The sequence below is a fragment of the Lontra canadensis genome, unplaced genomic scaffold (assembly GCF_010015895.1).
Source record: "Lontra canadensis isolate GAN:19392208 unplaced genomic scaffold, GSC_riverotter_1.0 scaffold55, whole genome shotgun sequence".
Classification (NCBI taxonomy): domain Eukaryota; kingdom Metazoa; phylum Chordata; class Mammalia; order Carnivora; family Mustelidae; genus Lontra; species Lontra canadensis.
This window is the reverse complement of record NW_022631049.1, coordinates 9,350,466-9,376,966: the sequence shown is the minus strand read 5'-3', so window position 1 is coordinate 9,376,966 and position 26,501 is coordinate 9,350,466. Positions and strand designations below refer to the sequence as shown.

General features: G+C 37.2%; 2 protein-coding genes across 2 annotated transcripts in view; one reads left to right on the top strand and one right to left on the bottom strand.

Moving 5' to 3' along the window:
• The window catches only part of ARMH4 (armadillo like helical domain containing 4), a 244,161-nt gene that overhangs the window by 196,324 nt on the left and 21,336 nt on the right, over positions 1-26,501 (bottom strand). The gene's annotated exons all lie outside the window — the stretch shown is intronic.
• On the top strand, positions 1,265-26,456 carry PSMA3 (proteasome 20S subunit alpha 3). Its single transcript, XM_032875303.1, has 11 exons — positions 1,265-1,402; positions 5,252-5,334; positions 12,933-13,056; positions 15,677-15,778; positions 15,860-15,933; positions 18,131-18,203; positions 18,965-19,030; positions 22,134-22,180; positions 24,428-24,495; positions 25,799-25,863; positions 26,305-26,456. Exons 1-11 carry the CDS (start codon positions 1,382-1,384, stop codon positions 26,347-26,349), a joined length of 768 nt encoding a protein of 255 aa, XP_032731194.1. The 5' UTR covers positions 1,265-1,381; the 3' UTR covers positions 26,350-26,456.

Below are 26,501 nucleotides of genomic sequence, written 5' to 3'. Positions count from 1 at the left end.
ATGAAAAAATATCATACAAACCTAAACTGAGGAATATCCCATAAAATAAATGGCTCGTAGTCTTCAAAAATGTTAATGCCATGAAACCTTAAGAAATATTAAGTACGTATTTTCCAGCCTAAAGGCAACTACAGTCATGACAACTGAATGCAATGCTCGATGATCGATTTTCTTTGGCTATGAAAGGAATTGAGAGAATTGCCAAAATCCAAATAAAGTGTGTAGACTAGAAAATTGTATTGTTAATTTTCTAATTTTCATAATTGTATTTTGGATAAGTAAAATGTTCTTGTTTGGGGGGAAATACACAGTGAAGTATTTAAGAGTTAAAACAAAGTGCTGATGGCCTTCCATTTACAACCAAGTTAAAATTCAAATCACTACATCCATTCTCATGTCCACCTCTCTACTTTCACCTCCTGTCACCTCAACCACTTAAACACTGTGACAGGCCATACTGACCTGACAGTTCCTATAACACAAGCTTATATTCCTGTAACAATCAGTTTAAATATTAGCCAATCAGAAAGTCATTCCCTAAGTACCAGGCCTAAAGTTCAAACCTCCGTTGTCTCTTCTTTCTTCTAACTACAAGGTGCAAATATTTTGCCTATTTACATTTTTAAATCCATTTCCTCCCGTTGAATGTAAACTCCCTGAGGGATAAGGTTATGTCTCCTTCACCGTTTTATCAGCAGTGTTCAACACAGTACTTGGGACATACCAGAGCTCAAGAAATAATCAGTCTTATCCTTAATTCTACTAAATAGAGTTATATTCATAGAAAAGGTACTAATGCTTCTGTAAAACTCCGACCTGAACTCACACGTGCACTTTACGTTCTTATGAGAACAGGTGGATGAAGGGGATGCCCTCATGATACTGGGTCGGAACCGGGACTCCAAGGGTGAAAGGAGACCTCTCCCGTATCACTTTCTCTGGTCTTTGTAGGAGTGGAAGAACATCTCTCTATTTTGCTTTAAGAAAGAATGAAGTAGCGAAAGAAAGGGATAATATAAAAAGTAAATAACTATTTCTAGGAAATGGAATGGAGCACCTCCTCGAACGCCTCGATGACCGTTAGTTGCTACGCGACACAGAAACTGACAGAACCTGAATAAGATCTAAGAACCGCCGCTTCCTAGCCCTACCCCACCTGTTTTGCTTCTGCACACGCGCACCGCCCTCCCAGCTCGATTCCTCCCCTACCTCTTTTCCCACAATCCTCTGTTCCTCCGGCCCTGGAAGAACGAGCCACAGAGGAGAAAGGTATTGGTTGAAAGAGCAGCCAATGAGAGAGCCTGTTACTAGTCTGTGGGCTACGGTATTGGGGGAGCGCTTTAGGCCTTGAAGCCCTTGGTCTCTTGGAGATTTCAGCGGGATGAGTTCAATCGGGACTGGGGTGAGTTTGCTGTGTTTTAGTTTACTGGCCTACGGATTAGCGTTGAGGGGAAATCGCACAGACCTATTGGGGTGCGCCGCTTCGGGGTGCGCCGGGTCTGCCCTCGGCCAAGTGGGCCGCTTCCAGTTGTCTGGTGACCGGCAGTCTTTCCTGCGCTAATTTGTAGGCCCTCGTTTGCGGTGACGGTAACCTGAAGCTTTTCAGCTCAGGTGTAGCGGGCTTGGCGGCGCAGCAGTGAGACTTTGGAGCCTCTTTGGATCGCTGAGTCACTTTCTTTAGCCGCTTAGCGAAACCGAAAGTGGAAACTCGTGGAGCCTGTTGTAGCGAGTGAAGGGTTTGGGCTATCGTGAGCTTCTTGAGAACCACTGAGGCAAGGCGGCTTGAGATTCCAAGGTCTGAGACGGAGCTTTCCGTGGACCGTCGTTCCAGGTCCCAGGGTGCTGCTGACTCATTGGCCCTTCCCTGTCTTGCCTTCGAGTGTACTAACCGTCCGCTTAGTAGGTAGCGCTAATAGAAAAATTGTCTGAAAAGTGAAATCTGAAGAGTCCGTTACGTTTTTCTTTTGTCCCAGCTTTTCCTGTACAAATTACTTAACATCACTTGGAGAGACCATACCGTAAACATTTAAATCATTAGCCAGGGACTTAAACCGCTTCCGTTAATAGACCCGAGGGTTTTGGACTTGGACTTGTTAACTTACTCAGTTTACTACTTTCCTGTGTTAAACGTACATATGCAGTCTTTTGCTTATTCCTTTTATGTATTTTTCCATATAGAAAATCTAGTTTTTCTTTAGAAGTATTGGTTGTTTGCCCTAGAGGCATTGAATAATGGGTTTCTAAATTCATCAGTTTCACTTTAAACAAGATTTTGATACTCAGCATTAAGACCAAGATACTGGTTTTCCGAGTTTGATAACAGGCGATTTACGTTTTGAATGGTTTAATTCATCTGGGTATGAGATGCTAAGATTATGTCATAACATTTTTAAATTAGTAAATGCTCAGTTATGAATGTTGTAGGAAATTGATTTTGCAACTACGTTAATACCACCTTCAGGGACGCCTGGGTGGCTCAGTGGGTTAAAGCCTCTGCCTTCGGCTCAGGTCATGATTCCAGGGTCCTGGGGCTCTCTGCTCAGTGGGGAGCCTGCTCCCCCCCCCCCACTCTGTCTCTGCCTGCCTCTCTGCCTACTTGTGGTCTCTGTCAAATAAATAAATAAAATCTTAAAAAAAAAATACTACCTTCAGTTAATAGTGTTTCACCCTGAAAACCCTTTAAAAGTACTGGATAAGTGTAAACATGGGAGGTATTTTGGTATTATAATAGTAGAGTTAAGAATCTTCATTTAATAAATCAGGAAATTGAGATTCAGGAAGCACCACTGTTGAAGGCATATCTTTGGTCTTCACTTCTCTCAAGAACTCCAGGTATGAAGACCTGTTCACTTTGACATTTCTCTCCATTTGATTTTTTTTTTTTTAAGATTTGTTTTGTTTTTAAGATTTTTAAATTTATTTATTGAGAGAGAGTGAGAAAGAGAGCGAGCCCGAGGGCACAGGCAGAGGAAGAAGGAGAAGCAGACTCCCTGCTGGGCAGGGATTGGCATGTAGGGCTCTATCCTAGGACCCCAGAATCATGGCTTGAGGGAAGGCAGAAACCTAAGGAATTGAGCCACCCAGACGCCCCACCACTTGGTTGTTTAATAGGCATTTCAAACTACATGTCCAGAGTAGAGCTCTGAGTTTCCCTCCCCTTGCTATTTTGCATCTCCTACAGTTTTCAGCTCAGTGAACGGTCCAGTTCTAATTGCTCAAGTGAAAAAGGTCTATGATTCACGTTTAATTTCTTTATGTTACTCCTTGAGCCAATCCATTAGCAAGGTTTTTTGTTTTGTTTTGTTTTAAAACTCTCTTCTCAAAATATTGTCTTTATCTCTTACCACCTTTGGGATATTTGATTGCACTTCTATCCTTGTTCTCTCTACAGTTTGTTTTCTAGGTGAAATTAAAAAAAAAAAATTAGATCATATCACCCCCTCGACCCTCTGCCCCATCCAAGCTTAAACTCCAGTGACTTCCAGTTACATTTTTTTTAAAAGATTTTATTATTTATTTGCACGCGCGAGAGAGAATGAAAGGGGAGACGTCAGAGGGAGAAGCAGACCCCCCCCGCCCCCCCCTCACTGAGTGGGGAGCCCTATACAGGACTCAATCCTGGGACTCCAGGATCACGACCTGGGCCTAAGGCAGTTGCTCATTCAGCTGAGCCACCTAGTTGCCCTCTTCCAGTTGCATTTAGAATAAGATTTGAACTTCTTACTTCAGCCTAGGAGATTCACAATAGTATAGTTTTTACATGCCTCTGATATGATTTATCATATTTTCTCCACCACTTAGTGCTCAAGACACAGTGGCCTATTTCTTTTCCCTCATTGTGCTAGGCTTATTTCTACCCTCCATATCCTAAATGGCTAGTTATTTGTTATTTAGGTCTGGCCACGCCTAAGTAATTAAACCTGACTGCTCTAGCAAGGCCTTCCTTGATCAGGTAGTCTGTACTAGGCTCTCAGACTGCCACTTCACCCTGTCTTATTTTTGTTATAATCCTTTTTCTGGTTTACTGCTGTACTTCCAGCTCCAAGATTTATGCCTGGTTTCATTTGAAAATGAAAGACTTCAAGAATGATTAGTCTTTATATTCCCTTATAGTGTAATTTATATTCCCTTATAGTGTAATATATTACATACATTACATATATATTACATATATTACATATACAATATTAACATGTAATAGATGCTTATTAAAAGTTTGAATGCTATATTTTTTCTCTAGGGTTTGTTAGTGCTGCATCAGTGAATTAAAGATTTTATTATTGAGAGAGAGAGAGAGAGAGAGAGCGCTCACAAACTGGGGGAACAGTAGGAAGGGGCAGGCAGAGGGAGAAACTGGCTCCCCACTGAGAAGGAGCCTGATGTGGGACTGGGTTCCAAGACCCTGGGATAATGACCCAAGACAAAGGCAGATGCTTATTTGACTGAGCCACCCAGGAGTCCCTTAAGAATCCACCTCCTGGTTTTGGCTCAGGTCATGATCTCAGAGTCCTGAGATCGAGTCCCCGTCAGGCTGTGTATTGAGCGTGGAGCCTGCCTGAGAGTCTCTCTCCCCACCCTCATGGTTTCTCTCTCTCTCTCAAAAAACCAGAAAACCAAAAAACAGAAACAGAAAACCCAAAAAACCCCAAAACTGGGAATGCAGAATGTACTGGGAATCCAGAGAACTCATTTTATTCACTTTATTGTAGTGATCTGGAACCCAGAGTATCTCCATTTTGTACAAAAATGAACTTTGTGTTCTGTGTGAAAAAGATTTTGACTTTACCTGGGATTTGTATCTATTGGCTTTTCTTTTTAAATCTTATTTTTTAAGTTATCTCTGCATGCAACACAACCCCATGATCAAGAGTTGCATGCTCGACTGACCAAGCCAGCCAGGCCCTTGTCTATTGCTTTTCAATAGCAGAAATCTAAAGTAGCTTTTCTCTTGGCTGCTCTTGCTGCTCTGACGTGCTTCCTTTTCTTCAAAGCATAATCTTTGAGATTTAACACACATACATTTCTTTCTTCTTTCCCCTGACTTCTTGTCTTTCTGTTGTAATCTCTACACCCCAGGTGGGGCTCAAACTCACAACCCTGAGACCCAGAGCTGCATGCTCTACCAACTGAGCCAGCCAGGCACCTCTTAACATGCATTTCTGATGTGTAAGCCATTTAGAAAGAAAGGTGGTGAGGTTATTAACTGCCAGAGATACATAATTTAAGCTTATTGTTGCCTTTTTCCTCCTAGTATGACCTGTCAGCCTCTACATTCTCTCCTGATGGAAGAGTTTTTCAAGTTGAATATGCTATGAAGGCTGTGGAAAATAGTAGGTAAGAAACATTGTTTTATTTGGAATTTGTCATGTTTTAACATAATTAAATATCTCCTTTTGTATATTTTTGGTAATTAGGCTTTGTTATGTCACTTTGGCACACAAAATAATAGGAACCCTAAAATAATCTCAGTTTATTAGTCATTTCCAGATCTCTTTTCAGGTCAGATCTTTCCATGGACCTCAGTCCTATATTTCTGGTTGGTTCTGAGATTATCCACTTAGACTTTCTACCATGTTTCAAATGTAGTGTATAAAACCAAATTCATTATCATCTTTGCTATCCCATTTTCCTTTTTGAAATTCTTGATTTATATCCTTATTTCCCTGGCCATTGAGTTTGTTACATTGATATTTTATCTTTTATTTTTTCATGTTTAAAAAGTCCTATGCAGTTAGTCACGTTTGTCCCAGTAGGAATTTTTTTTTTTCCTGTTCTGGGGCCACGCTCCAAAAGGTACAGGAACCCTAAGGTATCTTCCATGTCTTTCTGTTGGACTCACTTCCTTCACTCATTTTTTTTTTTTTTTTAATTTATTTGACAGAGAGAGAGATCACAAGTAGACAGAGAGGCAGGCAGAGGGAGAGGGAGAAGCAGGCACTCCACTGAGCAGGGAGTCTGATGTGGGGCTCGATCCCAGGACCCCGGGATCATGATCCGAGCTGAAGGCAGTCGCCCAACCGACTGAGCCAACCAGGTGCCCCCTTCACTCTGTCTTTTTTTGCTTAGAGTAATGAGCCAAAATGATTCCTTGGTTACCCCTGTAACATCTTAGTTAAATTATTAGCTTAATATCAAATTGTGTAAGTACTCAATTGAAGAAATTTTGGAGTTGTATTTACATGATCATTATATCTTGGAATCTTTGGGATGAATTAAAAGACTTTTTAAAAATAATACATTTCATAATATCTCATTCATGTCTCTTAAAGGATTTTTTTTTTTTTTTTTTGAGGGGGCCTAGTAAACAAATGATGTTGGTGTTTGAGCCCAAGTTTTTCCTTATAATGAAACTTTTGGAGTAGAGGTAGAGTAGGGAAATGTTTGCAGAATTTTAGAAAAGTCCACATTTAATACTCTGCTAGTACCAGTTACTGCTTACACCTTTAATGTATGATTATGGAAGTTTCATGTAGTGGAGACTGTCACTTGTCTTTGCATGTGCTCACACATAGCAAGCCCTCAGTAGTTAATGAATAAATGTTCATTTTTTATGCCATCCTTTGTTAAAAGAAGACATGGATTCCTAGTGGCTTATGAAATATAAAAATTTGGGAAGAAATACATTTTAAGTCCTTTTATAGGATTTGTAATGAAGCTAGTTTATTTTGTGTTTAATATTACTGTTTTAGAGATAGTGGTACTTATAAGCTGTTGGTGTCTGATACTATAATAGAAGTAAGGCTGAAATGTATTTGTCACTATCATGTAGAAGTCTGATAGAGTTCAGAAGAGTCAGAATCAAGAAAAAAAGTTGACATATTTTCTTCCTGTTGTTAAGATAGGCCCTTAGACCAAGGAGCTGCAGAAAGACTTGGAAAAAGTTACTGTTTTTCTCTTCCTCTTTTGCAATGTTGCATTTTCACTGGTTTATAAAGCTGGAAAAGGAAGTCTTGATTGAAAAGAACTGGAGACACCATATGTAATACGAAAAATTGAGATTAGTTTATGAGGATCTGTGTATTTTTAGGAATTTGTTTTCTGTAAAGTATTTCTTTTTCTTTTCTTTTCTTTTTTTAAAGATTTTATTTATTTATTTATTTGTCAGAGAGGAAGGGAGAGAGAGACAGCACACAAGCAGGCAGAGGGGCAGGCAGAGGTGGGGAGAGAGAGAAGCAGGCTCCCTGCTGAGCAAGGAGCCCGATGCGGGACTCGATCCCAGGACCCTGGGGTCTTGACCTGAGCCGAAGGCAGTGGCTTAACCCACTGAGCCACCCAGGCATCCCTGTTTTCTGTAAAGTATTTCTAAATATGGTTTAAAATAGTTATAATACAGCAAATTAATTAAAAATTAAAACATAAAAAAAATAATTTTTTTTTCTGCATAAGGAAAAACCAGGGAAATTCCTCCTTTTTAAAAAAAAAAAAGATTTTATTTCTTTATTTGACAGAGAGAGATCACAAGTAGGCAAAGAGGCAGGCAGAGAGAGAGGGAGAAGCAGGCTCCCCACTGAGCAGAGAGCCCAATGCAGGTCTTGATCCCAGGACCCTGAGATAATGACATGAGGCAAAGGCAGAGGCTTAACCCACTGAGCCACCCAGGGGCCCCAGAAGTTCTTCTTTTAAAGGGGTTGATGTAACCTGGTATAATAGAATATTGAATGAGGATCAGAAAAATGTGGATTTTCCTTTTAGCTGCTGCTTAATGGAAATAATATATAGGGTGCCTCTATTTGGTCCTCTGAAAGTTATTTTTGTTTGTAAAATTGGGAGGTAGACCTTTACCCTGCCTTTACTTTACCATAAGAATGAAATATATGTAAAAACATTTGGACAATTTTTAAGTCCTGTTTAGGCACAGAATGTAGAAAATCATAAAATTAGATTGTATATTAATTTTCATAATAGTCTGACATATAAGTTAATAGTTAGGAAATGTTTAGCCAAATAATTTAGGATTATATTCTGGCAGTGGGGAGCAGAGGGAGAGGGACAGGGTGATTCCCTGCTGAGTGTGGAGTCCGACACAGGGCTAGATCTAGGACCCTGAGATCATGACCTGAGCCGAAACCAAGGATGGGACACTCAATCTACTGAGCCATCCTGGTGCCCTGGCTATCTTTTAAGCATAGGAAGAAACTACTAAAACAAATAACCAGTGACATTAAGTGAATACTTAAAAGCACTTTATTGAAGTATATATACCATGATCATAACTGTTTTATCAAAGTATGCACCTAGAAAGTAATATACTCAAGAAAAAAAGGGAAAGATTAAATTATAAACTATAATTTTCCCCATTAGCTTCATTGAGGAGCCCAGGTACTAAAGGATTGTGCAGTGTAACAATGAGTGTTAGATTGTTTGGAATAAAAATTAAAATTTTGATCTCAGGACCCCTTTTTACTTGGGAAAAAACCCCAAAACACCAGAACCCAAAATATTGAGGACTTCAGAGAGGATTTATTTATTAGGCTTTAGTTCCAACAATATCTACCATGATCAGTGAACTTTTATTTATGCATGTTATTGGATCTGTCAATATTTATCACATTAGAAATAAAAACTGAGAAAATAGGGATGCCTGGATGGGATAGTTGTTAAGCATCTGCTTTCGGCTGAGGCTGTGATCCCAGCGTCTTGGGATTGAGTCCTACAGCAGGCTCCCTACTCAGGTGGGAGGAGCCTGCTTCTCCCTCTGTCTGCTGCTCCCCCTGTTTGTGCTCTCTGACAAATAAATAAAATCTTTAAAAGTAAAAACAAACAAAAAAACCAATAAAACTGAGAAAATAAAAAATACTTAATTCACTTAAAATAATTACAGTTGTAGAGGTGCCTGGGTGGCTCAGTCATTGGGCGTCTGCCTTCAGCTCAGGTCCCATGGTCCCAGGATCCTGGGATTGAGCCCTGCATTGGGCTCCCTGCTCAGCGGGAAGCCTGCTTCTCCCTCTCCCCCTGCTTGTGTTCCCTCTCTCTCTGTCTCTGTCAAATAAATGAATAAAAAAGTAAAATAAAAATAAGTAAAAATAGTAAAATAAAATAATCATAGTTGCATGTTAATGTAAGTAATAAATTAACATTAAACTATTTAATTTTTAAATTAACATAATTTATTTGCTTCAGGGGTACAGGTCTGTGAATCATCAGTCTTACACAATTCACAGCACTCACCATAGCACATACCTTCTCCAATGTTCATAACCCAGCCACCCTATCCTTCCCCTCCCACTGCCCAGCAACCCTCGGTTTGTTTCCTGGGATTAAGAGTAAACTGTTTAATATTAGTAACATTTTTTTTTTTAAGATTTTATTTATTTATTTGACAGATCACAAGTAGGCAGAGAGGCAGGCAGAGAGAGAGAGGAGGAAGCAGGCTCCCTGCTGAGCAGAGAGCCCGATGCGGGGCTCGATCCCAAGTCCGTGGGATCATGACCTGAGCCGAAGGCAGAGGCCCCAACCCACTGAGCCACCCAGGCGTCCCCAATATTAGTAACATTTTATTTTATTTTTTTTTATTTTTTATTTTTTTTTAAGATTTTATTTATTTATTTGACAGACAGAGAACACAAGTAGGCAGAGAAGAAGGCAGAGAGAGAGAGAGAGAAGCAGGCTCTGCACTGAGCAGAGAGCCCGATGTGGGGCTCTATCCCAGGACCCTGGGATCATGACCTGAGCCAAAGGCAGAGGCTTTAACCACTGAGCCACCCAGGCGCCCCTATTAGTAACATTTTAAATGAAAAGTAACTTTTCTACAGTATAAAACAAATGTAGGGAGAAGACTGGCATTGTTCTACATTTTTGTAAATCTCAGTACTTAATTGAAGTTTAATGTAAGACATTCTCATTATCAGCTTCAATATGTTGTTACTTTCATTGAAGCCTGGTGAAGCAAATCAGGCTTTATACAGATAAGTAGTTGGAAAAGTGAGGCATATTTTAGTAGCCTTTTCAGATAATTATGGATGTTGTTTTTTGACACTATGCCAAAATTGGACAAATAATAGTTTTTTTAAAGGTTAGTTGCAGCGTGGTGTCTGAAAACTTAATGATGAGCTTTTCGTAGTTTTACATTAAAATCTGTTAGACTGTTTTGCACTTCACATGTTTTACCCATGCATGTAAGTTGGTCATTTGGAAAATATTGGTTCACTGTGCTATGACAGGTCATCCAAATTTGATATTTTTCATCTGTCTATTGGAATTGTCAGAAACGTCACACTTGTTAATACCACCACTGTTCTGATTATAAAAATTGTAAGTTTTGGGGTGCCTGGGTGGCTTGAGCCTCTGCCTTCGGCTTGGATCATGATCTCGGGGTCCTGGGACCGAGCCCTGCGTTGGGCTCTCTGCTCGGCGGGGTCCTACTTCCTCCTCTGCCTGCCTCTCTGCCTACTTGTGATCTCTCTCTGTGTCAAATAAATAAATAAAATCTTAAAAATAAATAATAAAAATTGTAAGTTTTGGGAAATAGACAACCTCACGGTGATGAATATATTTCCTAAAATTCCAATTTATGCTTGAAAACTTGAGTCTTATCACAGGCAATAAAAAGAAAGTCTGCCTTATACATAATAACTGTAGTTTGTCTGACATTGATGGTAAAAACAGGTATTCTCTGAAAAGGCAACCATATTTTGATGTTTGAGTACTTTTCATTTCATTATGATAATAATAAAAAGAACAGGTACTCAAGGGTTGTTGCCTAGTAAAATTATTGCTTTCTTTAAATATTAGAATAGCTTTTAAAAATTACTGCTTTTTTAAGGACATTCTTTTTTTTTTTTTAAGATTTTATTTGTCAGATAAAGAGAGAAAGCACAAGCAGGGGGAGCAGCGGGCAGAGGGAGGAGTAGGCTCTCTGGAGAACAGGGAGCCATGAGCCGGAAGCCATAACAGGACAGTTCCAGGACCCCAGGATCATGACCCGAGCCAAAGGCAGATGCTTAACTGAGCCATTCAGGCATTCCCTTCTTAACAAATTTTTTTTTTAACTGTGAGTGTTTCTTTTTCTTTTTTTTTTTTTTAAATGTGAGCGCATAGCAATGAAGAATACAGTGATTAGTAGTTTACTACTACCATTTGTTTCACTGCCTTGGTTTGTATTAAAATGCCAGCAGTTTTACCCACTAACGCTTCTCTGTTGTACCAACAGTGCAAGTGTCCATATAGTGGAAAAAAACAAATGGTGTCTTGTATTCTTAAGAAAATAATTTTGAGGGGTGCCTAAGTGGCTCAGCAGATTAAACTTCTGCCTTTGGCTCAGGTCATGATCTCAGGGTCCTGGAATCGAGTCCTGCATCGGGCTCTCTGCTCCGCAGGGAGCCTGCTTCCTCCTCTTTCTCTGCCTGCCTCTCTGCCTACTTGTGATCTCTCTCTCTTTCAGATAAATAAATAAATAAATAAATTCTTTAAAAAAATTTTTTTTTACTTCCCATACCCCCTTGAAGATTTTTTCAGGGATGCTCAGGGGGTTCATAGACCATATTTTGACAACTTGTAGTTTGGAAAAAGAATGTTTTAGATTTAAATAGTGAGAATGATGATGACTTGGAATAATTAGGAAAGGCTACCTGAGGCTGTAGAGTTTAAGGTCAAGTGAGTTTGCAGAAGTTTGTGGAGAATTATTTAAATATGCAGTGGTGAGGAGGAAGTGTATTTTAGAACTCAGGATAACCTCAATAAAGACAAAAAAGCAAAAATGAACATAAGGTGTTTGGGGAATGATAGTGAGGTTGAATTCAGTAGTATGTCGGATTTATAATGGGAAACTTAATAAGCTACAAATGTAATTTGTAGATTCTCAAGAATTTTGAAAGCTGGGTTAAGGAGTTTAAACTGAAAAGGGGAGCCATTGAAGATACCTAAAATGTGAGGGAAGAAGTGTCTGAAATTTTTTGTGGAATTTATGTGGCTCTGTTCATTTTTCTGGTTATTTCTCATCAGAATTCCCTTTTTATTAAAATGATTAGTAGAACAAAGTTAATGATGTATTTTTATCTTGAAATGGTAGAATATAATTTCTTCACATTTCATTTAAGAGATTAAGATCCATTTTGTTTTAAGAAGTTGTTCAAAATGTGTATTATATTCTTTTATATACTTAAAATAAGCAGTAGTCTCAGAAAAAGCAAATTAGCGAAAGAATTCTAAGCTTTCCACCTGGATTAATTATGTTAACTTTTGTTTGTATATAACCTGTCTTTTCTAAACTATTTTTTTTTTAAGATTTTATTTATTTATTTGACAGACAGAGATCACAAGTAGGCAGAGAGGCAGGCAGAGAGAGAGGAAGGGAAGCAGGCTCCCTGCTGAGCAGAGAGCCTGATGCGGGGCTCGATCCCAGGACCCTGGGATTATGACCTGAGCGGAAGGCAGAGGCTTAACCCACGGAGCCACCCAGGCGCCCCTAATTTTTTTTTTTTTTTTAAAGATTTTATTTATTTATTTGACAGAGAGATCACAAGTAGGCAGAGAGGCAGGCAGAGAGAGAGGGGGTAGCAAACTCCCTGCTGAGCAGAGAGTCCGATGCGGGGCTTGATTCCAGGACCCTGAGACCATGACCTGAGCCAAAGGCAGAGGCTTAACCCACTGAGCCACTCAGGCGCCCCATAACCTGTCTTTCCTATGCATTTTAAATGGACAAGAACTAAGTCAGCATTTATTATAATGTGTATCCAGACACTCTGCCATTCTGTACATATTTTTATGTCATGATATGCTAGGTATTTTTGGGGTCATCTGGTGTTCATTTATATAGACTTAATTTATCACACTGTAGGTTGTCCTCTTTCTAGTTTTCAAATGTATTTGCTTTAACGTATTAACATGTTGTAAAAAACTAAATGTTACCTATTTGTATGTTTTTTTTTAAACTTAATTTATGAAGTTTCTTTTCTTTTCAGTTAAAAAAATTGATTTTCTTCTACTTGTTCCAGTACAGCTATTGGAATCAGATGTAAAGATGGCGTTGTCTTTGGGGTAGAAAAGTTAGTCCTTTCTAAACTTTATGAAGAAGGTTCCAACAAACGACTTTTTAATGTTGATCGGCATGTTGGAATGGTAGGTCACATTTAAAAAATGTTCCTTTTTGCCTTTTCCAATTTGTTATGAAGTTACTGTTTAGAATATATTAAAATGTAATTTTAAGAGAACCATTTATTACTTTACGCTGAGGCAGAAAGAGATGAGAGAGCAGCCATAGAAGTAATCTCAGAGAGTTACTGGCTTGTGAACAGTTCACTAAGGAAGGTAATGTTCTTATAAACTGACTGGAGACATATATGAGAAATCAAATTGCCTTAAGAAAAGGGAGGAGAGAGAGAGAGGTGGGAAATATGTGTAGAAAAGAGATCTTGGCAATATAGGTAAAGGGGTATGCTTGAGAGGCATAGAATCTTTAGCTTTTCATCTCTCTTGTGGGAATCACTGTCATATTGAAGATGTTATCAGGTAGAGAATACCTCACTAAAAGATGGAGCACCAAGAAAGGTTGTTTAACGAAAGGAAGAGCGAACACATCTTTTTTAATAGCTTCATAGACATCACTATTTGTTTTGTGCATATGGAGTCTTGAGTGACTGCTTTGCATAATTGCAGGTGAATCCATAAATCCATTACTGGTATATACTGAAGTCATTCTATATAGATGTTAGACTTTGTTCAGTCAGAACAAAAGGAAAACAAGTAAGGGAGTGATTCTAACCCTCCTTAGTGAGAAGGCAAGGAAGAAAACGTGTGTGCTAGAACCACTTCACATAAATTATCTTGTTTAAGTCTGACATCCCAGTGAAAGTAATATTAATCCCATTTTTACAGATAAGAAAACAAGACTCACAACTGGTAAAGAAATAAAATGGGATCAGACTTGGGTCTGCACAGTCTGCATGTTATTTCAGAGTCCACTCTGCAGGGTGAGATCTTATAGGCCCCACTTACTCTGCTTTTATTTTTTATATTTATAAATGAGATGTGTTACACATGAACACCAAAGGACCAATAAAATATAAACAATAAACTATAAAGCTATAGATAATTTTTTTTATTGTCAGTGAAACTGACATGGCTTTTCTTGTGTCATTTTGGACCACTGTATTTATTTATTTTTAGAATTTTAGTTGATACACAGTGTGAAACTGGTGTGCTTTGATGAAACTTGCCAGATTGTAACCCAGCTGCTAGGAGGGAACTAGTGAATTAAGCTTTCTTTCACTTAGTAAAAACAAACTTTAGGTAGGTGTATTTTGAAAAAAATAATGTATGCTTAAAGGTACTTTAGTGATGGGAAAACTTTGTCTTAGAAATTTAAAATTTGTTACATTTGTTATTTAAAGCCAGGAAATATGCCATTCCTTATAGCTGGAATGGCAAAACATCACCTGTAGAAGAGGGTTGGAGATAATGAAGGGTTAATATTCTGTCTCCACAGTTGTCACAAGTGGTTTGAGGATTATTGGACTTCACAGTAAGCTTTCTCCAAAGCAATAGAAGATTCTTTAAATGGTGAAACTTACTGGCTGGGTAACTTTGGGGAAGTTATTCTAAACACAACTGCCTCACCTCAGAAGTAGGGTAAATAGGACCTACAAGGTTAAAAATTACTAGAATGCTTAGCATGTAATAAGTACTCACTATGTATTAGAAATTTTCATCACTACTACTACTAATAGCAGTAGAAAAAATGCTGTCATTCTGATATCACTTACTTTTAAATTCTGTAAATCTCCTAAGCTGGTGGTTTCTGGACTTTTTGTTCCCAGGACTAAGTGTTTCAGTAACATTTTTTTTTAATTGCTTTCCTGCACCAAAAGAAGTACCGAATGGTTTGGATTATGCATTTAGGTCTAAATAACTTGGTGTTTATGTTCTAAAAGCTTAGTAACTGTAAGAGAAAAAATACACATACAATTAAAGAAAAATATTTTTATTTTTAAACAAACTTCCTAATGTGCACTGCACAACTTCCTAAACTTTGGAATCAGATTATGTGTGTCCCTCCCCTCCATTTCCTGTTCCACGTGCGTTTTTGTGTGGTAGTTACTTTTTTATCATAGCAATCCAGGTGCTCAACAATACAATGGCATTATAAGGAATACAGAATGATCTGATGTTGAAACTGTGAACTACTTCAACAACTGTATCCCCCAAATTCCAAATGTTCTGTAACTGAGTTCACTGTAGTGCCCTAGCATCTCTCAGCACATGGTTTGGAAACTGTAGTTGTAAGCTACCAGTCTTGGGAGATGTATGGTTTGTCACTGCAGTTTATAATAGTCAATAAGCTGAAAAAGATTTGAGGTTGTGCCTTTTAGACCAAAACTTTTAGTAATTTGAACATAGAACTGCTTTAAATAGAGATCAGTTCTGATCTATTCTGGTTGTTGCCTATTTATAGTGAATTGGTAAACTGGGATACATGAAGGATTAATTATAGAAATATTCCTTGTAAATGTCATCATTCAGCAAACAATGAAATCACACTTGGTAAATTTCTGAATTTTAATTCCATACTTTTATTTTGATCCCACCCAATCAGAATGCCAGAATGCCTTATAAAGAGCTTTAAGTCAAATTATTTTTAGTGGTGATGCTTGTTAAAATATTAAGCCTACAGTAATTACACACTTTCCTTGATTTGTGATAGGAATGTATTTATCTACTAATGGTATGTACTTTCTTCCAGGCAGTAGCGGGTTTGTTGGCAGATGCTCGTTCGTTAGCAGACATTGCAAGAGAAGAAGCTTCCAACTTTAGATCTAATTTTGGCTATAACATTCCATTAAAAGTAAGTTGATAATATGTTGAGGAGCCTTTTGAACAGTAGTAGAAATTTGCTGATAAGCTCGTCTGTTTCTTTCCCTCATAGCATCTTGCAGACAGAGTGGCCATGTATGTACATGCCTATACACTCTACAGTGCTGTTCGACCTTTTGGCTGCAGGTATGAAATTTTGTGAGATTCAGTCAGATCTGTACTGTTTTCCCCAGTATCTTAGCTTTTTATACCCTTAGAAGTGTGAGCTATGACCAAGAAGTATTAGGGCAATGATAAAATAAAACTGTGTACATAAAAACAAAAAACTTTGAATAGTGAAAAAGACTCTACAGATTTGAGGTGATAATAAAACAGAGAACTCCTAGTAATAACTTTAATCTGATTATAATACATTCTCTGGAAGAAGGTGGTCAAAAGGTATAAAGGTTCAAATTAAGTGTTAGAGATGTAATGTACAGTATGACGACTATAGTTAACAATGTAGTGTGACTTACCGGAAGGTTGCTGAATACATTCTAAGAATTTTCGTCACAAGGAGAAAAGTTTTTTCTCTTTTTATTTTATTTTATGAGAGGATGGATATCACTAAACCTGTTGCTAGCATTTCACAATACATGTAAATCAGACCATCATGCTTTACACAGTAAGTGATGCATGTCGGTTATTTCTCAGTAAAACTAGAAAAAAATTCTCTGGTGTGAGACCCCAGCATTCTCAGGATACAACAAATTGACTTTAAATATATTCTCTTTTGACATTAGAAGGTAGCCAGCTAAAGGGAGATTTCAGTTTTCTCATTAATTTCCATCAGCTACACTTACTTTAAGCAGTTAGGTACAATGCTCTTAATTGACGAAGTGCTGGTATTTTTATTTTGGGGGGAAAGCTGAGATTCAATTGCATCAAGACTTGGAATACATGTAAATATTTAAATAGGGCTCAGAGACCTATCATCACTCTAGATGTTCCTAAAAAGACATGTTTAGTTTGTAACATTAAAGAAATAAATAGTCCTGTTTGATCAAAGTAAAACATTTACAAGCATCTGATTGCTTGCCACTGTTAAAAGGCTATAGAAAGTTTATCAGCTATAGTACGGCCCTTTCAGTTGTTTACAATCAGTCATATTTAAATTACCAAGGACAGATGTTAGAGAAAACCTGAGTTTTAGCCAGTAAGTTAGGCCTGCAGACATTTTTTATATTGTTGTTCTTAAGGTTCTCATTTAAATTACATTGAAACACTTTGCTTTCAGACTTCATAGAATGCTTTTCCACTTCTTTTAACCTTTGAATGCTCTGAATTCATCATTTCTCTAAGGGAATAAGAATAGTGGAGAACTTTTTCAGTAAATATTGAAGATATACTATGAGTTAGTCATAGATATTTGTGAGAGGACAGGACACAGGAGTATGTTTTCATTGATAGTTTTATAGGTGATAGGATATATACTGACTATAGTGGGTCCAGCACCAGTTAGGGAATGGCTGCTTCCTTGGAGAGATGGCAAGGAAAAGAATGTGAGATGTAGGTGGAATGTAAGAGTAATTCATGAAAAGGGTTTGAAACTACCTGGGCATTTCAGGTAATGCAGAGGTGGACAGGATTTGTTGGTGTGTGGGAGGGGTACTAAAGACGTAGGAAGGGGCAAGGTCATACAGAAGTCTGTGTTCCATACCAAGGAAAACATTGAAGGGTTTTTAAATTAGAACCAGTTATATATTCTGAAAGATAAGTTCTATGGAATATAGAAGGAAATGATTGTAGGGCTGAGAACTGGACAGCTGGGTGTTATGGTAGTCTATACATGAACTGATACATAAGATGAAGCTGGTTTCTTTTCTACTTCGAGGGTTAACTAAATCACAATTTCAGAAAACCACTGATTTATGTGATTAACAGCCTAATTTTAATTTGTCAAGCATATAAAAATACATTAAATCAGTTTGGATTACTGTAGAAAAAGAACTGGAGGAATATTGGGGAGTAGTCAAGAAAGAATGAGGGGTGTAATAAGAGTTTGAGGCAGATTAAATGTATCCCTGTTAGTTTTGTTATCTTGGCTTTTTCATGTGTATGCCTTTATCTGTTGGGCCTTCTCATTGGTTTTCCATCTGTAATTACTTCTTTGTCTTCACTGCTGTCTTCCCAGGAAAGTTTCATCAGCAAATTTAATCCTAAGGAAAGCCATATAAATTTTGAACAGTTTGAAGTATGTACTAGTCTTATTGAAATTAGCTGATCAAAGTGTTTATTATGAGTTATGTGTATTAGTTTATCTTAGAAGGTATTGTATGTTTACTGAATTTTTAATATTTTTATGGTATTAAGGACCATGGTTTAAACTATTACTTTCATGCAGTTTCATGTTAGGGTCTTACAGTGTGAATGATGGTGCACAGCTCTACATGATTGACCCATCAGGAGTTTCATATGTGAGTAATTTTAAATCATGAATTTCTATTTTTAGTTTAATGGTATCTCATTAGCATGTAAACCATGTATTTGGATTACATAAAGTTTCTTTAAAATTAATTCAAGGAAAGTAATAGTTTCTTGTTTATCAATAATAGCCTATAAAAAGATTTATTGCTTTCAGTGTGCTGTTTACAGAATCTGCATTTCAAGATGTGGTATTCCTTTATTCTGATAAATACTAACAATGTCCTAAAACTAAAACCTTCCTTTAAAAAAAAAAATGATTTTAAATGGGATTTCTTGCATCTTATGTCTCTTCTGAGATATTTATGGTTTTTACAAATTACAAAAAAGACTTTATATTTTGTTATTATATATAAGTACAAATGGGAATCCTTTCATTTAAAAAACTTTTTCAGTATAATAAATGGTTTAGAGTATTGAATTATCTGTTTCTTTTTGTCATAATGTTAAAAGTTTTTCCATTCCTAACCTCAAAAACATCTCTAGTTTATGAATTAGAATATATAATGATGTTAATTTTTCTTGTATAGAACCTCTATTAAAAATAATCCACATTATTCTAGAATTTTTTTTTTTAACCCCCTGGTGTTCATTAGATGTTTTGTATTTCTCTGTACTTACTTTTGAAAGTCATTCACATCCTTTTGTTAATCTTTAAATAGACAGTCATAGCCACTAATGATTTTAGGATAGTATATCAATTTAATTGAATAATATCTGTAATTTTTGGTGTGTGTTTTTTTTTTTTAAATAGGGTTATTGGGGTTGTGCCATTGGCAAAGCCAGGCAAGCTGCAAAGACAGAAATAGAAAAACTTCAGGTAATTTAATTCTTGAATTTTCCTGTAATATCATCCTCATGTAGTGAAATCTTATTACCACAAATGAAACCTTTTTGTTTAAGGATTCATTGAGTGTGGTTTGCTATTCTGAGCAGAGTTTTCTGAATATTAGAAACTAAGAAATCTGGAGAACTTCTTATATATATATATATATATATATATATATACATACATATATATATATATGTGAGAGATGTGTGTGTGTGTGTGTGTGTGTGTGTGTGTGTGTGTACATATATATGATACCTGTAAGAGTTGTGTCATGGAGCCCTTTATAATTACGGCTACTGATAAACCTGTTAATCCAGAAAAGTACATACGGAAAATTTAATATAATTTCATAATCCTTGGGGCACAAGGGTGGCTCAGTCAATTAAGCATCTGACTCTTGATCTTGGCTCAGGTCTTGATCTCAAAATCATAAGTTCAAGCCCCAGACTGAACTCCACTAGACATGGAGTCTACTTTAAAAAAATAATAATTTCAGTGCTTGAGGCCCATTCACAGAGGGAGCTCTGTGAGCCTTAGTGTGAGAACTCTGGTATTTCACTATTTCATTTCTTCTCTGGATCACAGCTTTTGTCTGTGCAGTCTATGTCATGGTGCTTCTATTTTCTTTGTTCCTATCTCGGTAAGGTATAAAACCTGTTATAGCTACTCACTTTTTGTTCCCCCAAGAACCATAATTTATTAGTGTAAAAAGTTTTGTTTTAATGTGCTGATTTTCTTTTCAGCCAAATTGATCAACTTAATGTTGAAACAGTATTTGCTCACTGTTGCTTATCAGAAACTTCCCTTAAAGGCGTGTGTGTGTGTGTGTGTGTGTGTCTATACATACACTTGAAAATACAGTATTTAGAGCATCTGTCCTTCTGTCTTTCTGAGGTTAAATCCTAACAAGATACAGGAATACTAACAAATCCTAGCTAACAATGGAGAAACATTGCTTTAATTGAGGAACATGTATGTATACTTAGTGACAAAAACATGCTCTAAATCAGAGGTCAGCAAAGTATGGCACACACGGTTTTCTTTCTCAAGTTTTATTGGAACACAGTCACAGTCAGTCCCTGGCTGCTTTCACACTACAAAAGTATTGTTTAATAGTTGGAACAGAGACCAAAGACCATATGGACCATATGGCTCTGTATAGAAAGGAGTTTGCCAGCCTGCGTTCTACGTCATTGCTCTGGCTTTTCTTCTGATGTTGCTTATTATGAAGAATGTTATGTTATGAAATAAAAATTTCATGAACATATATAAAAATATAATTGTCATTTAAAATATGCTTTTTCAGGGTGCTGGGGTGGCTCAGTCAGTTAAGTGTCCAACTCTTGGTTTTGGCTTAGGTCATGATCTCATGGGTAGTGAGAACAAGCCCCGATTTGGGCTCCATATTCAGTCTGCCTGGAGATTATCTTAGTTTGCTCTTTCCCCACACTCCTGTGCTCTTTCTCAAAAAAACTAAATCTAAAGAAAAAATAGGCTTTTTCAAAAAGTTTGCTTAAATTTGCCTTTATTATTACATTAATTCACTCATCATACAACTTAACTATAAAGAGAAAAATATGAAGAGATAATTGGGGAATCTATGCCTATAAGGGGAAAAATATGAAGGTACCTTTTACTTCACCCCCAAATTAACATGAAAAAATGTAAACATCAGAAAAGATAATAACTATCTCCATGTACATTGAAGTTATTTTCCAGTTTTTTTTTTGTTTTGTTTTTTAGTTTTTCAGTGTTCCAAGATTGTTTATACACCACAGCCAGTGCTCCATGCAATACGTGCCCTCCTTAATACCCACCACCAGGCCCTTCCACCTCCCACCCTATTTTCCAGTTTTATCCGTTTGTTTTTTCCTGAACTATTTGAAACAGTTACAGTGACACTATATCCCTAAATGCCTCAGTGTTCATCTCTGTAGAATATCATTATCACACCTAAGATATCAGATATTTAGTCTACAAACTGCCTCAGTATTCTCAAGTGTCGTTTTGTAACTTTTTCAAACCATGATATAATTAAGACTAACACTCCGAATTTCAATTATATCTTTTCTATTTTAAGTCTTACCCTAAAAAAAGGAGGGTGGTGCTTGGGTAGCTCAGTTGGCTAAGCGTCTGCCGTCAGTTCAGGTCATGATCCCAGGGTGCTAGACTGAGGGAGTCCTGCGTCAGGCTCTCTGCCCAGCAGGGAGTCTTCTTCTCCCTCTGCCCTTCCCCACCCCGACTCCTGCTCTCCCTTCCACTCCCTCTCTCTCTCAAAAACAAGTAAGTCTTTTTTTTTTTTTAAGATTTTATTTATTTATTTGACAGACAGAGATCACAAGTAGGCATAGAGGCAGGCAGAGAGAGAGAGAGGTGGAAGCAGGCTTTCCGCTGAGCAGAGAGCCCGATGTGGGGCTCGATCCCAGGACCCTGGGATCATGACCTGAGCCGAAGGCAGAGGCTTTAACCCACTGAGCCACCCAGGCGCCCCCAAAACAAGTAAGTCTTAACATTCTCCCAGTACCAGTTTGTTTTTTCAGGGAAAGGGAGATCTTAAGCAGGCTCTGAGTGCAGAGCCCGACTCGGGCCTCGATTTCACCAACTTGAGATCACCGCCTGAGCTGAAACCAGATTTGGACCTGAGCCACCAGTACTATTTTTTGAAGCCCATGCCAATTGTTTTTGTAGTTAGTCCCACATACTAGGTTTGTGTGTTTCCTGATAATACTGCTATTCTTTTTTTTTTTTTTAAGATTTTATTTACTTATTTACCAGACAAGAGATCACAAGTAGGCAGAGAGGGGTAGGGGAAGGGGGAAGCAGGCTCCCTGCTGAGCAGAGCCCGATGTGGGGCTCAATCCCAGGACCCTGGGATCATGACCGGAGCTGAAGGCAGAGGCTTTAACCCGCTGAGCTACCCAGGTGCCCCAAGACTAGTATTCTTAAATACAGTATTATGGTTTTGATTTTTTGTCTGAGACCCTATGTCAAAAGTATGGGTTATTGACAGTTGTGTAAAGAATCTGAAAATAGTTAATGTAAGTGGAAAGTTCTTCTTTTGACTCATGACTCTATATTTTATTTTCCATAGATGAAAGAAATGACCTGCCGTGATGTTGTTAAAGAAGTTGCAAAAATGTAAGCTGGAATTTTAATTATCATTGACAAGAATATTTCATTTAACCTTATACATTAATTCTAAAGGCCTGTTTTGTTTTGAAATAATGTCATGCCAGATTTTTAGAAGGTGAGTTTAACTTTCTAAAAAATCTCAGTTAAGGAGAATACTCATATTTCAAATGCCAGTGAATGGGATGTGAAAAGACAGCTTTTGACAAAACTATGTAGATAAAAGAATTCAAGAGTAGGAGGATACAGTGTGGACCTCTAGGAGCTTCATTTGCTAGTTCCTACTCTCTCAAATCTCAGAAGTCCCAATAATAGGAATTTGGTTTACAAACTTTATTTTAGGTTGAGTTATTTCTACACATGAAGCTGGCTCCTTTATACAGTCAGTTTTTGGGGGGGGGTAAGTATGTTAATCATAAAGGCTTTTCTAAGAAGATGAGAAGATTATTTCAGTACATTTAAGAACAGCTTTAAGAAAGCCTAAAGTGGTTCATGTTACTTACAGGTACTTAGTGTAGAATGCTTGTGTGACTACATTCAGTATCAACTAAGTCCATAAACCTGAGTGGAATGCTTCAGAATTCATGATTCTTCCAGATCAAAGAATGTAGGCATGGGGTATTTAAAAAAAAATCCAGTAAAATGCTAGTTTTGCAGCCACCTTTTCAGATTTAAAAATAATAAACATACTATTCTACATTAGAACTACATTGACATGGTCTAGTCAGTAGTTTGTGCAAATGTCTCAGGTTTTACAATTAATACATGCGAGAAAAATAAAGTCCTACAGGCTCCATTACATATTTAAATGGTATTCTTAATCTCTTCTAAAGCTGATAGTTGCAATAACATGCTTAAGTGTTTTATGATTTTGTCACCATTCTTGGTGCTGCCATATTATCTCCTCCCTACCCCCGTTTGACCAAGAGACCTCTCTCCTCTTTCCAGTTGTGAAACAGCAGAACCCATTCTGTGATTGTCACTTAACAGGAGGAGCTCTGGGAATTACCTTACAGTAGAACCATTTGGAAGATAAAGAATCCTCATTGAGTTGTACAGCAGCTTATTAGTATTATTTTTTATTAATAGAGGGACAGAGCAGAGGTAGAGGGACAGAGGGAATCCTATGCAAGGCTCCACACCCAGTGCAGAGCCCAACTTGCTCAGTCTCACAACCCTGTATTCATGACCTGAGTGGAAAACAGGTTGGATGCTCAACTGAACTACCCAGGTACCCCATACAACAGTTTAGCAAGGCTTTAAAAATATCCTGCAAAGTAAAGTGTGTGAAAATGTTAGGAAAGGTAAAATAAGAAACCTTTGCTCTGATACTTTTAATGTTGTGACAGTGCCTCTTTTTTTTTTTTTTTTTTTTTTAGGGATTTTATTTATTTATCTGACAGAGATCAGGGCAGAGAGGCAAGCAGAGAGAGAGGGGGAAGCAAGCTCCCTGCTGAGCAGAGAGCCCAATGTGGGGCTCGATCCCAGGATCCTGAGATCATGACCTGAGCTAAAGGCAGAGGCTTTAACCCATTGAGCCATCCAGGCACCCCAGTGCCTTTTTTTTTAATTACAGTTTGGCATGTATTATAATTTGAAGGCCAAGTTAAGGGGCATATAGTTCTTATAAAATGGATAAGGGGTTTAAAAAGATACCTGCTAAGAAGCTTCAGATTGAAGAGACCTGTAATAATTGCAACCTAATAATTTGTTTTAAAAATCATTTACTGAAAGGAATAAACAAATATCCTCAAAAGGTACAGTTGTAATAATGGCCTTTTCCTCTTTGAATCTGTGTTCCTTTTGAGCGATCTTTTTGAGTTGTGTGTCTACAACACAACAGTATCAAACAACTTGAGTTGTAAACACTCCTTTGTAGTATTTAATTTTATATCCATCTCTGTGTATTGTCTTTTCTTTTTAAAGACTTAATTTTAGAAACAGAGCAAGAGGGAGAGCAGGGGATGGGCTGGGAGTAGAGGGAGACTCTTAAGCAAGTCCTGGTGCGGAGTATGGAGCCCATCTATCCTGTGACCCTGAGGATTATGCTGAGGCAGAACCAGGAGTCTGATGCTGAACTGACTGAGCCACTCAGCCCAGATTGTCTTTTCTAGGAGTGTTCCTAAACACACACTGTAACGTGTCTAGTCTGCAATTTTATAAGTATTTGTATTAGGGATGGGTGCTTAATTTGTGCTGACTGGGAACATGTTTGTAGTGACCAAGTAAATGTTAATTTTCCCTTTTGTGTTCTAGAATTTACATAGTACATGATGAAGTTAAGGATAAAGCTTTTGAATTAGAGCTCAGCTGGGTTGGTGAAAGTAAGTTATTTTTGTACATTTGCTCTGAGTCATCTGTATCAAACCTAATTTAAAATTGGGGGGCTTTTTTCCTTTTTAAATCTTAAAAATAATTTGGTAATGACATGTATGTATAGAAAAGTACACAAAGAACAGATGAATTGATGAATTGTCATAACATGGATGTACTCATGTAACCACTGTTCACTCTCTGGTCAAAAATATACCAGTTCCCTTACGTTTCTTTGAATTTATAGTTCTCTACCTTGTCCCCAAAGGTAACCACTACTCTGAATTCTAACTCATAGTTTTGCCTATTCAATTTTATGTGAGTGAATTATATAGTGTATATATGCTACATAGTATATATATTCTTTTATCCCTGATTTACTTAAGCATTATTTGTGTAAGTCATGTGTGGTGTACAGTATTTGTTCATTTGCCTTTATAGTATTCTGTTGTCCAAATATCATACAACTTACTCATTTCTTCTGATGCTGGTTAGTTGGGCTCTTTCATTTTTAACTATAGTGTAGCTGTGGATGTCTTGTGTAATAATTTTGGTACACATATGTAGCATTTCTTTGGAAACAAACTTAAGAGTCGAATTGCTGAGTCATGAAACATGCATAAGTTCAAGTGCAGTGGGTAGTACCGAAGTATGTTTTACCACTTTCTAATACAAAGCAGTCCAGAACAAATTTACAAGGTAGTTATTTTTGAAGGGGAAGTTCTGCTTAATTGACTAATGTACTTTTTTGAACCATCCATTTACTGAGCATCAACCATTTTTTTTTCTTGAAATATTAACCATGGATGGGGATTCAAAATTAATCAAAATTAATTAATTTAAAAGTTAATCATACTGCACATTAATAAATGCTTAGAATTTATCATAGCATCAGGATAAATCATTGTATAATTTACTTGTTTTCCTAAGAGCTAAATTTGGACAGATTTAATCTTACGTGGAGAAAACAAAAAAGACTTCTGAGCTTGTGGTATTACTCACAGTACAATTTTTTTTTTTTTTTTTAAGATTTTATTTATTTGACAGAGACACAGCGAGAGAGGGAACACAAGCAAGGGGGAGAGGGAGAAGCAGGCCTCTCGCCGAGGGGAGAGCCAGATGCAGGGCTTGATCCCAGGACCCTGGGATCACGGACCCGAGCTGAAGGCAGATGCTAATGACTGAGCCACCCAGGCGCCACAACAATTTTTAACACTAGATGGATTATACCTATGGATTGGGTAGATAATTGTGTTGGAAATCACAATGTAGTCATCATTTCTAATTCATTTAAAAATATGGCTTAATTTGCAGTAACTAAAGGAAGACATGAAATTGTTCCAAAAGATATAAAGGAAGAGGCAGAGAAATATGCTAAGGTAAGCTACAGCATGTGACAATTCTAGCTAAAGGTATGAAAGTAAGTGCTGAATAATGAAGGAACTTAGTTGATTTCTATTAAGTAACACTTAAGAGTTGAACTGAACAAAGGTTAGAAATTTTTTGTGTTATCTTCAGTGGGGATAGGGTTGCCCTGGTTCCAAAATGTTGTATGTGAAAATGCTAAGGATTTTTCAGGACATTTAATGCTTTCATATTGTTTCATATTGAAATAAGAATATTTCATGTTGTGTGTTCTATCAAGAATATAGTCAGTTGATTATTAGAATAAGATGCACTTAATTACCCTTTTCTTTCCTTGGGTAGGTTATCTTAAGTCATTGTTCATCTTCAGTTACAAAGAATTTTCAGTGACAAGTGCTTAATAGATTTAGGTTGTAACAATATTAAAAATTGATTTTAAATCTTTCTCTTAACAGGAATCATTGAAGGAAGAAGATGAATCAGATGATGATAATATGTAACATTTCAGCACCTATTTTAAATTTCTAATACAGTCCTATGTAATAACTCTTTAGCCCTGTGGATTATCTACCAATTTTCATTAAATTTTTGTCTTGTAACAATTGAAGTTGGTGGGAATATTTGAGTACCTATTTATTTACTTGGTATTAAA